Source organism: Trachinotus anak, unplaced genomic scaffold, assembly GCF_046630095.1.
Source record: "Trachinotus anak isolate AG129_WGS33_773 ecotype Australia unplaced genomic scaffold, CSIRO_AGI_Tana_v1 ptg000015l, whole genome shotgun sequence".
NCBI lineage: Eukaryota > Metazoa > Chordata > Actinopteri > Carangiformes > Carangidae > Trachinotus > Trachinotus anak.
This window is the reverse complement of record NW_027273866.1, coordinates 15,231,605-15,244,271: the sequence shown is the minus strand read 5'-3', so window position 1 is coordinate 15,244,271 and position 12,667 is coordinate 15,231,605. Positions and strand designations below refer to the sequence as shown.

Below are 12,667 nucleotides of genomic sequence, written 5' to 3'. Positions count from 1 at the left end.
TGTGTGTGTGTGTGTGTGTGTCAGATCTTGGTGTACTTGCAAGTAATTCTCATGTGTTTGTTTTAACTCGGCCTTGGAACTCCAGATGTGTAGTGTTCATCAGACAAATGTTTCAAAGACAATAAATTGCTTTTCGATAGTCTAAACTTTCTGTGAGAAGCTGTCCAACATCTGGCACTTCTGTCAGATTTAAAGACATCAAAAAAATATTCTCAAATACCAACAGACCCATGGAGACTTGTGGTCTTGAAGTGGCTCATTGTTCCTTTGTGGTTTGTGTAGGTGGTCAGACAGTGGGCACCACCGACTCCTCCAACAGCAACAGAGAAAGTGTGAAGTCTGAGGACGGGGAAGAGGATGAGCTGCCTTACCGCGGACCCTTCTGTGGACGTGCTCTGGTTCACACTGACTTTACCCCCAGTCCCTACGACACCGACTCGCTCAAACTGAAGGTAACAGTCCAGTAAACAACACAACACCTAGGGATGAGTGGTTTCTCAGACACTCGAGCCTGACGGGTCTTGTTTTTTCAGAGTGGGGACGTCATTGACATCATCAGTAAGCCACCGATGGGTACATGGATGGGGATGCTCAACGGCAAAGTCGGCACCTTCAAGTTCATTTATGTGGATGTCCTGAATGAGGAGGAGGTGAAGCCCAAAAAGACACGCAGGAGGAGGAGGGCCCGGCAGCCCAAACCCACCTCTGTGGAGGAGCTCCTGGATCGCATCAACCTCAAAGTAAACAAAACCTGTCTCACACACACAGATCGAGGATAAAGAATTGCATGAATTTGACTTTAAACAAAATGAGAAGTGAGATTTATTTCACAAATTTATAAGCTTTAGATAAAAGTGGGTGATGGGTTTTAAAGGAATTGTTTCACATTTGGGGAAATGAGAAGATTGACACAAGTCTTGTGTGTGTACACTAAATATAAAGCTACAATCAGGAGGCAGTTAGCTTATCTTAGCATGAAGACTGGACACAGTAAAAAAAACAAAACACATCTGTCAGAAGGTATAATAATAGTAGGATTTTTATACAGTTAAACAAATGAGTTGTAACATGTTACTGACCTGTTTGCATATCGTCCATCCTTCCTTCTCCACAGGAGCATCTTCCCACCTTCCTTTTTAACGGCTATGAGGATCTGGACACGTTCAAGTTGCTGGAGGAGGAGGACCTGGATGAGCTGAACATTAGAGATGCCCAGCACAGGGCTGTGCTGCTCACCGCTGTGGAGCTGCTGCAGGAGTATGACGGTGGGTCAGGTAATCACCACAGTGTTTATATCTCACCTGAGTATTACCTGAGACACACAGATGTTCTCTAATACAAATCAAACATCTGCCATATTTATTTACATAGAACTGAAATATTAGAGTTTATAAGGATGTAAAACTTTTTCTGTATGACAGGATAAACACAATGAAAAGGTCTGATAACTATCAATTAGGTCTGATTCTAGTTGCCCAGTATTGGTTGATTTCCTACTGTATATGTTGTACAGGTCTGTGATATATTAAATGCAGATAAAGTCTCTTAGTACCTTCCCTCATAAAGGTTCGGGGACTGAAATTCAGCTCTACCTGACCCTCTTTCGTAACAGTTATTATAAATATGATAACTTTATTTCTGAGTATCTGTTATATATACCCCTGCTTTCTTCAACAATGATCCATGCACACAGCACACAGACATACAGAGGGCTCTACTGAGATCATACGATGTGACTGTCTGCCCCCTGTTGGTGGCCCCGTGTCTTGCAGGAAGCAGCGACCCGGAGCGCAGCAGTCAGTCTGGAGGCTCACAGGAGAAACTGCTCCTGGACAGGCGCGGCCTCATGGGGGATTCCCCACGAGACTCAGGCTGCTACGAGAGTAACGAGAACCTGGAGAACGGTAATGACAGTCTGACTCGCCTGTGAAAACTCTCCTCCTCCTCCTCCTCCTCTGCCTCATCCTTCACTAGAAAGTCTCGTGTGGTCTTCAGTCCTTCTCGATGCTTGAGCATTCCAAGTCACCAAGTTCAGTTCTCACGCTCTTCTGGAAAGACTCTGCTGTCGTCACATTTACTTCTGGCGCTCTCTTTTTTTTTTTTCCTCCAAGCATCTTCTTCTTTGAGTCATACTTTCTTCTGTCTCCGCATCATTGAACCAAACTGTTTTACAGTCACTTTTTTGTCTGTTCAGTGCTTTTAAGAATTGACATCACTTACCTTTCTTAACAAGCATCACTCACAATATAATATTCAAAATGGAGAAGAATGAACAAGGTTCTCTTTTATAATGGGACTCAGAAGTTCACGTATATCATTTAACATTAGGCAGTGACCTTTAAAGACATTTTCACACCCTTGAAGAATCTATATGTGCAGCAGCTTGTCGGTCCTCTCACAGACAGATCTGCAGTTGTGAGTTGTGTGGTGGGTTTTGCGTTTGCTGAAATTGGTGACTGTTGAACCGATGTGTGATAAGAGTGTTTAAAACCAACTCTAGATATAAATAGTTAAACATAACTCTTCTCAGTAATTGCAGTACATATTTACTGTGAATGCTTGCTTTATTCATAGTTATATCATTCTTACTGTGGTTATCTGCTTCAGTCTGAAACTTGTCTAAATGCAAAGAGTTGTGCTTCAGTGTAAACGAGGGCTTTTGTGAATGTCTAAAGGTCATGTGGTTAGAGAACGAGGTCTGATCAGCCACACTTGTACAGTCGATTTCTCTCCAGATTCTGTTGTTTGTGTGTATATTTTTTTTAGTCCAGTAAAATATAATGTTGCACAATATTTTATTATGTGCCTGAAAACTGCAGGAAAATGCAGAACAATTAAAATATTTACAAAATAGTAATATTATACTTGTTAAAATATGGCATTTTGTATAATTGTAAATGCACTAAAATGCAGACTAAAGACAACCTTTAAAGTGGTTTAACGCAGTGAAAGGACAGAGTTAAACTCATTCTAACACTTCTGACTGAAGTGTGGCAGGTTTAGGGTCTGAAGTCTCAGCATTTTCTGCCGTGTGCTTCTGTCATGGTTGAGCGTGAGGAATAAATTGCTCCATGCTTTACCAGACTTGACTGCTTGCTTCTTTTCTTTCATTCATCATTCACATTTAGATGCTATTTTGAGCGTCTTTTCACATTAGCCACTCTTTTCCAAGACCGACTGCGCTGCTGCTGTTGTGTTTAAGTCGATTATAAATCACAGCTGACTGGCATCTGCATGATCTGCACATACTGCACTTGTTTATTTCAGGAAGGGGCAAAAAGACTTCTTCATCCATGAGCAGGTCCTCCTCTGGTTTCGAGTCAAGCCACCTCTCATCCCCAGAGAACCCTGCCCTCCCCCTGACCCTGACCTCCACCAGCCCTAGTAAGACTTTCCTCCACAGTGAACCGGGATGCCAGCCCTGTATCTTACCCTCTCTAAGACGCCCTAAGACCAGCTTTAGACTCCTAAGCTCAGCAAAAGGTCATCTTCCCAGTGGAGCCATTACTAGGAGCCATAGCTGCATGGAGCTAAGAGGAAACCCAGCCTTGGGGCAGCTGCGGCGCTGCTCCTCCCTGTCAGGCCTCCACAAAGAGCAGAAGACAAAACGTATCAACCCTAAAGACTGGAATCTGACCCCCAGGATCAAGACCGAGGAGAGCCCAAAGCAAACAGTAAAACCTCAAAAACAACTGAAGGTCATGTTTCCATCCTCCCAATCTTCCACCACAGTGTGTAGCTCATCCAACGTAGACACAGGCAGTGTGTTTGGCCCTAAACAAGGAGAAACAACACAGAGCACACAGCTCCAGCTGCCACCCACAGTGCCAGCTGAAAGGTCCAAGCATCCTGCAGGTTTACTGTCCTCGACCTCACTAACAGAAACTGCCTGCAAGTACAGCTACACAAACCACATCTCTTCAGAGGATAAGAGGAGTAATTCAATTTCAGCCAATTCTGAAGCCCGCCGGCTGAAAATGCAAAGACATAAGAAGACATCTGTAAAACTGGGTTCCCTGATGGAAGAAAGACTCGAGTCACAGAGTACTGAGCCACTTCCTGAGAAGGGATTGGCATCAAAAGTAAAGTAAGGTGTTGTTTGTCCTATGTTAACCGCTGCTGTTGGATGATGACCGTGTATTGTTCTTTCAGGATGTGTGAAATACAGGGTTTCCACTGCTTTCTGAAATGTAACCACAGTTTATCAAAGATTTACAAAAATGCTGTAGGTTGACATAAAACATGAGGTGTGAAGTTTCAGATGTTCTCCATTCAGCTGAATCCAGTCTGTTTTTCACAGAAGATATTTAGATGTGTCACAGTAGGAAAGACACATGTAAATAATAGAATTAATGATGGTTGAATTCTATTTAGCTGCTTCTCCTTCAGGGTCCCGGTATTGTGCATGTGGCTCACTATGACCCTGCTGTGGTTTACTGGGACACTTGAGTATTAGCTGGCCACTGTTAATTAGTTTGTTGGTTATTAGTAAAACCTGTGCTTTTCCTACTGTGACAAGTCTAAATGTCTGCTGTGAATACAATCATTCATAAGGAAGCAGCTTTAATAATAGAATTAATGTTTCCACTGAGAGAAGATTTTGTTTACCTGCAATTAGTGACAGCAAATCTGAAAAAAGATAATTTTTATGTTGTTGAGTAAACAATCAGCAATTTTGTGGCACCCAGGTACAAATCTCATATTCTTGAGTCTTTTGTCCCTTTGTGTAAATTTTTAAACAGAAATTTCAGCAGGTGAACAATGTGCTCCAACAAGCAGGGATTTGTTTGTTTGTTTGTTTTTTCATATCAGTTATTTATGTACAGTATTTTCTAATTCGTTAATTTAATCAACAACGTTTTCTTTGATAATCTACGTTGTAAAAATGCTAACAAGACTGTTGATCACCATCAATAAATTTTTATTTCTTTGAATGAAGTTCATCTTTCTGACAGTAGATCTCTGGAGGCAACAGTTACTGGCACCACAATGTAGAAAAAAAATCTGTTTATTATGACATCGAGCCAACGATAGATTTTTTTCACCACTGTTATCACTAAATGAAATTAGAAATTCAAATTAAATTAGAAATTTAATTTAGTAATTTTCCTATATACACTGAAATATAAAAGCTACAACACCTTCCTACTTTAATGCCTTTTGTAAGTCTTGATTAGTTGATATGTGTCTATCAGTGATTTACATCTCCCTGTGATTGTGTTTTATTATTTGAAGATGAGGTTTAGTGGCAGAATTTGTTCACAGTTTCGCTTGTAGAGGCATCTCATGAAGGCACTGTCGGACCAGCCCCAGTGCGTCTAGGGCAGTACCCCAGGCGAGAGTGACTCCCCACCCCCCGTGGCCGTAGTTATGGACCACAGGTACTCGGTGGCCCTGCAGCTGCACCACCTCCCTCTCCACCCTTGGGTTCTTCCTGCTCGGCCTCAGACCAACCCACTCGCTGAGAACTTGGGCTTTGCTGAGCGACGGCTCCAGCCTGCTGCAGCGCTCCAGGATGCTCCTTGTGTCTCCTTCGTCCACCTGTAGTCGCCCGTCCCCCTCCTGCCTCGTGCCACCTACAGTGACGCTGTGTATGCCGGGGTAGATGTAGGTCTTCCCGTCTCCATCTCTGATGAAGTGCTGCAGCCAGGGTGCCTCCACCTTGAGGACCTGGCCTCTGACCGGGTAAACTTGGGTGTCACCCACCAGCATTTTGGAGCCCAAACCAGAGCAGTTGACAATGATGTCGTAGCTGCTGCTTAACTCCTGAAGACTGTTGACTCTCCTTTGCTGCACTTGGCCTCCGGCTTTTCTGAATCTTTAGAAAACAGGTATAACAACAGTTAATGCCTGCATCATATCAAAACATTGACTGTAACCTGGAAACCTGTTTTTGTTTTTTTGAATTTATCATCTTAAAGAAGAAAATCATATAATATTTGAAAAGTGAGTAAATCTAAACAGTTTGACATGTCAGTTTAATGATGAGGAGAGGACGAACCTCTTCTCGAGCCACGGCAGGTAGCTGGAGCATTCACACTTTATGGTGGTGAACGCTTGGCCGAACTTGTGATCTGGGAACCGTTTCAGCTCGCAGTCGGTCATGAGTCGAAAGCCGATCACGAACTCTGACCAGAAGGGCTTCTTATCTGCTGGAACCTCTTTGAAGATTTGCCAGCTGGAGGGAAATCAAAAGAAAAGCACCAATAGCCAGGAGACAGATTTTAATAGTGACCTGGCTGAGTTTTATGGCTCTATGCAACAATTGTTACCCAGAGCTCAGCATGACTCCAGCCTCCGGTGACTGCTGTGATTGAGCAATGGCCAACAGGTGATCAAAGCTGTCCTTGAACCAGCGTTTTTGTCTTTCCAAGGGAATATCTGGTAGAGAAATACAGTAAAATCAAACTGTCAATTTCCAACATGTAATATTAATGTGTGCTGCACTTTTTACTCAAATGGTGGATGATGAATTTGAATTAAAAGTGATGTCACCCTGGTAAAATTGCACCATCTACATAATGTTTTGAAATGTGATCGTCTTCTTGAGAGAGATATTGTTGCATACCTGGAAACTTTGCAGCAAACAGGATCCCAGCAGCTCCATCACTGGTGGTGTCCGGGCTGAACTTGTCAGCCAGCAGAGTAACGGAGCACAGAGGAAGAGCCTCAGCGATGCAGACAGCAGTGGAGAATCCGATCACACCAGCTCCCACCACTACAACCTTGACGCTTTTCATTATGGACAGGCGTGCGTCTCCGTCTGGAGGTAAACTGGAGGTTAGCTGAGGGTACAGGATTGTTTCATATGCTGCAAGACAACCTTTGTTATGGCTGGCTCTTAAAAAGTTAATCCACAACTGTCTGCACAGTCCAAGGATCGATAACAAAGCCTTACTTCAGTCCAAGGACCTGTCTTTGTAAAAGTGTATTACATAACATGCCGTGTAAACTAGGTCACACTGTCATAAAAAGACTATTGGTCCAGTATTTATGTATGTAAGGGAATATGCTGGGAATACCTGAATACCTGAGTCTGAGACCAGATCCTTCTTAAGTAAGGTTCCCTTAAAACAGTGTGAAAATCTGTACAGATTATATTTATATATTTTTTACATTGTCTATATTGTTTGCACTACATTCCCCATGTCTTTATCATTATTGCAAATATCTTTGTTGTATATTTTTATCTTAATTTTATTTTAATCTTATTTTAATTTTTAACTTGTAAATTCTACTCTTACTTTACCCTAAGTCTATTAACGTTACTGTTTGCACCAACCACCAGCACAAATTCCTTGTATGTGGAAACATACTTGGTAAAAAAACTGATTCTGATTCTGAAACATTTTCCATTGCAGAAAGTCATGCATTTAAAATCTTGAATAAAATCACAAGAGTATAATTAGCAAAATGTACTTTTAAAAAATCAAAAATAGGTAAAAAGTACTCCCAATCAGCAGAATGGCTGTAGTATTCAAATACATTATTACATTTTTCTTTCAGAAATATCTAAAGAAGCATTTTAATGTTATAGTTGGTGGAAGATGAAGTCATTTTAACTTGGGCTCATAAAGGGCATTTTACCTATGATTCTTAGACTACAGTATTTTTAATATCAATCAATCTGTTAATTAATTTAACTGCCAGAAAATAGGAAAATGTCCATCACAATCTCACAGATTGCTTGTTTTCCCCAGCCAACCCTAACCCACAGCCCAAAGATATTCACTTTGCAATAACACAAAACAGAAAAGAAGTTAGATCTTCTGTGGACTGATAAACAGGTTAATGGACTACAGATAATTATTAGTTCCAGCTCTAAAAATATGTCTCCTCAACATAAGCAACGTTTAGAGCTGCAACAGTTATTGCAGTAATAGACTTGAAAGTAAATGATTTTGATGATCAGTTAACTGCAGCTTAATCTGTCGCAGGCTGGGTCACATCTTCAGGTGACTGTTGTGTGCCGCTGTGGGACTGACTGTTTTCCGGGTGGTCAGTGAATGTGTGTTGTGTTTAGGGGCTCTGGCAACCATCCTTTTTGCTTCCACCCTGTTAAGGTTTGTGAAAGCATGTGAAGGCAGCACAGTCGTCAGGCCACAGACCTGACCTGAGTGTGATGTGTTCAAAGGCCGAGGTGATAACATCATGGGAGCGTCCACAGCTCCACAGTTATTCTTCCTTTCATTTACTGCACTTTTTGCAATAAACTAGTATATTCATATTTATTTATTCATTCATTCATTTTCATTTTTCCATTATTAATTTCATCATATTCAGTAGTTTTTACCTAAGTAGCTTCGGTTAATCTAACTAGATTTTCCTCTATAACTTTTTAATAATAATAATAATAATTAATAATTAACTTTTTAAATAGTAGTTAACAGAACTATGCTTTCAGAGTAGCTTCCCAACCCCTGCGGTTAGTTTTTTAGTCACAATGCAGCTTGTTTTCTGGCTGCAGGGCTGGAGCCGGAGCGGCCGGAGCCCGGGGCGGCTGGAGCCGGAGCCCGGGGCGGCTGGAGCCGGAGCCCGGGGCGGCTGGAGCCGGAGCCCGGGGCGCCTGGAGGCTGCCTGGCCGCCCGGTGCGTGCGCTGCTGCGGCCGCCGCTTCCCACCGTGTCTTCTCTGAAGCGAAATGCAGTCAGGGCAGAAACGTTTCGCCTACCTGTAAACTATTCCTCCTTCCTTCACTGCAGCGAAGGCCGAGTGCACCTCCGCGGTCCTCACAGGACGGAGCAGCTCCTGCAGAAAGTCTCAACTGACGATTATTGAAATGAACAGAACGCGTCCTGTGTCCGGCGGTTCCAACATTGTGGACGAATATCCGAGGAAACGCAGAGCTGCGCCTGTTCGTACAGCGGGGGTCAGGGTCAATCTGTAAAACACTCTGCGGTACTCCGTGCGGGCTGCGCGGGGCTGCGCGGGGCTGCGCAGCAGGTGGAGATCAGCTGCGCCTCGATCTCGTCAGAGCCGCAAGTCTCGCGATATGTCGTTCGAATTCACGCCCAGCGTCCAACGACTGCCTGAAACGAAGGTAAGGTCCTAAAAGCTCACTGTTTTTAAATTAAATCGCTTCAAACGGTTTGGGTCCCGCTGCGGACAGAAATGTAACAGAAATACACATTATTATATTATTATTATAATTATTTCCGCGGCCCTCTCTCTGACAGTTGTGGCCGTGTCGGGCTAGCAGTCTGAGGAGATGCTAGTTAGCTTGTTTGCTAACAGCAGTTTATCTGAGGTTCAGAAACCAGGTGAACTTCGCATAGGTGAGAAAAGTTGTAGAATCGATGTAGAAGACTATGCCCCAAAAGATAAACTGTAAAAACAATCATTGATATGGTTTCGAGTTCTAATATTCAGACAAACACCGAATGGATCGACCGCTGATCATTTGATTTCATGTGATTTGATTAATTTGGAGAAAATGACAAACGTTTCCAGTTTCTCACAATGTCAGACTTCTTCTTCCCTTTTCTAACTTATATTTTTAATCTAAGTTTCTCCTGCTACGATAAGCGACATGAAGAAATCAGCGCGGACTGTTTTAAACTGATATTCATAGACAATATTATTTTCATTAAAAATCAATTTGTTGATTGTTTTTCGTTAAATTAAGTAATTATAGTCCATAAACTGTCAGGAAGTAGAAAAAATGTCCATCATAATTTTACAAATCGCTTGTTTCAGTCCACAACCCAAACAGAATCACCTCATATAATTATATTATATCATTATAAAACATGTCGAAATGTTCTGTTGATTGACTAACAAATTAATGAACTAATCACTGTTGCACTAGACTACAGATCAATACTGAAAGTAATAATTAGTTCAGCCCCTAAACAGACATTTTCTGTCGATAGAACATTTATCAACAACTGTTTTTATAACTAAAGCACCAAACATGTCCTGGCTCCTGCTTCTCTGCTGCTTCTCTTTGTCATAAGACTTTAAACAAAACAAGCTCATGGAAGAAATCATGTTGGACTGAAATGTTAAGAGTATTTTTTAACATTTATCAGACTAAATGATTAATCTGGAAAATAATTCACAGATTAATCAATAATTAGTTAAATTATAGTTAAATCAGAGTGGCAGAGTTAAGAAAATGAAGTTAGTGAATGTAAATGTGCACTCGTGTACAGATGTGTCTTAAGCCCTGTTGCTTTGTTTTGACAGTATTCGAGGAGATGTCTGAGAAAACGTCCTCACTCATGGCCCTCGAGTCGGATTCTCATAAGCAGAGCATCCTGAGCAAATTCGACGAGCTCAGGAAAAGGGAGCTTCTGTGCGATGTCACCTTTGTCGTGGAGGATGTGCACTTCAGGGCACACAAAGCTCTGCTGGCAGCAAGCAGCGAGTACTTCTCCCTCATGTTCACATCAGGAGATCACATCGAGCAGTCGACCTATAAGCTGGGCGGCATGGCGGCTGAGATGTTTTCTGCGGTGCTGGAGTTCATCTACAGCGCCCAGGTGTCTCTGGAGAAGAGCGCCACGGAGAAGCTGCTGGCCACGGCTCATCTCATGGAGGTCAACGACCTTGTCAAGGTGCTAACTGAACTCACATGCTCTGCTGCAGGGGTTAGAGCTGATGAGGTAAAGACAGACAAACCCCGGGGGCCGGTTGTGTCGAAACGCAAAAGAGGACGGCCTAAGAAGAATGTGGATGTACCAGTAACAGAGCTGGAGGGGAGCAGCGCTCTGAGCAGACGTGTCAGCTCAGAGGAGGCCCGGGCTGCAGATGTGGACTGCAAGAGTGTACATGTTGACTCCGTACATAAAGAAGATGCAGATTACAGCCCAGAAACGCACCAGAGCCGACAGAGCAAACGCAAAATCAGGCCTCCAGTGAAATACAAAGGTTACAAAGTGGACCATGACCCAGCAGTAAGCAAAGAGCCTGGGAAAAGAGGAAGGAAAAGGAAATATCCTAACACAGAGGCCCGGTGTGAGGACTGCAGCAAAGTGTTTAAAAATCACCTCTTTCTAAAAATCCACCAGAGGACTCATACAGGTAATCAGCTGTGAGTCATGATTCAAGGGAGGACCTAAGGGTTAAAGACAGGACAAGGAATATAAAAAACATGACCCCCTCCCCTAAAGTATAATTACAGTTTATTACAAATGTGATCTGTTTCATCGTTTTGTCCATTTAAATCCTAACTCCTAATAAATCAGAATTATCCTCTAACTCACACAACCAGCTTCCAGCTGCAGACACTTCTGTGGAGTTGGGACAAGGCTGGATGAACAAAGCTGGCAACTGCCCAGGGGCCCCAGAACTCCAGGGGCCCACAACTTAGGTTTCATCACTGAAGTATAGGAGCTTGTGCAAGCGAAGTTTTGGCGTTTTTGTTTAAAGAAATGGTTCAAAATGATTAATCAGTTAATGAAGTTGTTGCCAGTTAATCATAGAACTTATCATTCCAGCTTTACTGGAGTACTGGTGAAACATCATCTCTTTCCCTCTGGGGGCCCTGGAAGGTTAATGCAGCCATGTGTGGCAGTTCTCAGGTGAACAGTAGATGTGTAAAAATAAAAGTTGCACATATTCAATTATGACTGACAAAGGTTTAATTAGCAATCAAGCCGTGTCCATCACAGCTGTTTGGTTCTGTTAGGAAACGGTGTGAAGTCAGAGCATCTGCCTCTCATCATTGTATCATACTGCTCTGCTACCTGCCGCCTGTATGAACACTAACATACTCCATACTCCTCCCTCCAGGAGAGAAGCCTTTCCGCTGCCTGGTTTGTGGGAAGGGTTTCACCCAGAAGCACACGCTGCTGGTTCACCAGCGTATGCACACCGGAGAGAAGCCGTTTGTCTGCACGGTGTGCTCCAAAGCTCTCTGCACCAAACACTCCCTGCAAGAACACATGAACCTCCACAAAGGTACTTGACTAACGTTTTTAATGAGCTTTTCCCATCATTAATGAATCCATTGTAGATAAATGACATTATAAAACAATTATTCTGTATTTTAATTTGACATTTTAATGAGTTTATTGCATCATCTTTTGAGAAATGAAATTAATATTGATGGTTGATAATCTGCTGTCTCTTTAACAGCTGTCTTTTTATTTTGCATGTATTCACAGAGAAATCCTTCGACTGCGACAAATGTGGGAAGACGTTCACTCAGAAGAGGCAACTTAAAAGTCATTACAGAGTTCATACAGGTGAGAATCAAATCCCTATTAATTCTTTCTAATGTAGTCACTTCAAAGGCTGAATAATGTGTAATTATCATGTTCTTCATTAAAGGTAAATCATTACCAGAATGCGCTCAGTGTCATCACAAGTTTATGGACACAGCTCAGCTGAAGAAACACCTGAGAACCCACACAGGTAAAATCATCAGTCCTCAACAGATGTGTGAATATTTACTGATATATTTAAACCAACTGCGTCACAGTGGAACCAAGATCTAAAGTCAGTATTTCCATAAATATCATTTTCACAGGTGAGAAGCCTTTCACATGTGAGATCTGTGGGAAGTGTTTTACAGCCAAGAGCACGCTGCAGACTCACATCAGAATTCACAGGTGAGAAATATAGTTTCACCTGGACATTTGCTTCAGAATGATTCTTTTTTTACCTGCAGATCTCAGTTCTTTTCAGATGCGATAAGAAGCAGTTTTACTCACTGTACCTGC

At 42.4% G+C, this 12,667-nt stretch overlaps 3 protein-coding genes across 8 annotated transcripts in view; 2 read left to right on the top strand and 1 right to left on the bottom strand.

Annotated features, from left to right (window-relative positions):
- sash1b (SAM and SH3 domain containing 1b) overlaps positions 1 to 4,943 on the top strand; it is a 46,326-nt gene extending 41,383 nt beyond the window's left edge. For 3 of the 4 annotated variants that reach the window (XM_071498787.1, XM_071498788.1, XM_071498790.1), the window contains 5 exons: positions 283 to 452; positions 534 to 740; positions 1,115 to 1,274; positions 1,773 to 1,904; positions 3,268 to 4,943. In XM_071498787.1, the coding sequence (XP_071354888.1) occupies positions 283 to 452; positions 534 to 740; positions 1,115 to 1,274; positions 1,773 to 1,904; positions 3,268 to 4,091 (1,493 nt within the window). In that variant the 3' untranslated portion in view covers positions 4,092 to 4,943. The remainder of the gene's footprint in view (positions 1 to 282; positions 453 to 533; positions 741 to 1,114; positions 1,275 to 1,772; positions 1,905 to 3,267) is intronic. The other variant, XM_071498789.1, reaches the window with a different exon arrangement.
- On the bottom strand, positions 4,905 to 8,815 carry ddo (D-aspartate oxidase). The gene is made up of 5 exons (XM_071498795.1): positions 8,671 to 8,815; positions 6,569 to 6,763; positions 6,273 to 6,381; positions 6,002 to 6,178; positions 4,905 to 5,818 (listed from the first exon to the last, which is right to left on the bottom strand). The coding sequence occupies exons 2-5, from the start codon at positions 6,738 to 6,740 to the stop codon at positions 5,260 to 5,262; spliced, it is 1,017 nt and encodes a 338-aa protein (XP_071354896.1). The 5' UTR covers positions 6,741 to 6,763; positions 8,671 to 8,815; the 3' UTR covers positions 4,905 to 5,259.
- Positions 8,816 to 8,918: 103 nt separating this feature from the next.
- Positions 8,919 to 12,667, top strand: part of zbtb24 (zinc finger and BTB domain containing 24) — a 6,502-nt gene continuing 2,753 nt past the window's right edge. For 2 of the 3 annotated variants that reach the window (XR_011693713.1, XM_071498791.1), the window contains exons 1-6: positions 9,155 to 9,274; positions 10,188 to 11,024; positions 11,736 to 11,903; positions 12,110 to 12,190; positions 12,276 to 12,359; positions 12,475 to 12,556. Coding sequence is in view for 2 of the 3 variants with exons in the window: in XM_071498791.1 (XP_071354892.1) it covers positions 9,208 to 9,274; positions 10,188 to 11,024; positions 11,736 to 11,903; positions 12,110 to 12,190; positions 12,276 to 12,359; positions 12,475 to 12,556 (1,319 nt within the window). In the remaining variant the exon portion in view is untranslated. Of the gene's footprint in view, positions 9,040 to 9,154; positions 9,275 to 10,187; positions 11,025 to 11,735; positions 11,904 to 12,109; positions 12,191 to 12,275; positions 12,360 to 12,474; positions 12,557 to 12,667 lie in introns of those variants that run through there. The other variant, XM_071498792.1, reaches the window with a different exon arrangement.

Excerpts from the sequence above, each read along its gene's own strand:
- ddo (XM_071498795.1), bottom strand. The coding sequence starts at position 6,740 with ATGAAAAGCGTCAAGGTTGTAGTGGTGGGAGCTGGTGTGATCGGATTC. Across the intron at positions 6,382-6,568 it reads GTTTGCTGCAAAGTTTCCAG|ATATTCCCTTGGAAAGACAA; the intron begins GTATGCAACAAT and ends TTTCTCTACCAG. Across the intron at positions 6,179-6,272 it reads GGAGTCATGCTGAGCTCTGG|CTGGCAAATCTTCAAAGAGG; the intron begins GTAACAATTGTT and ends ATTTCCCTCCAG.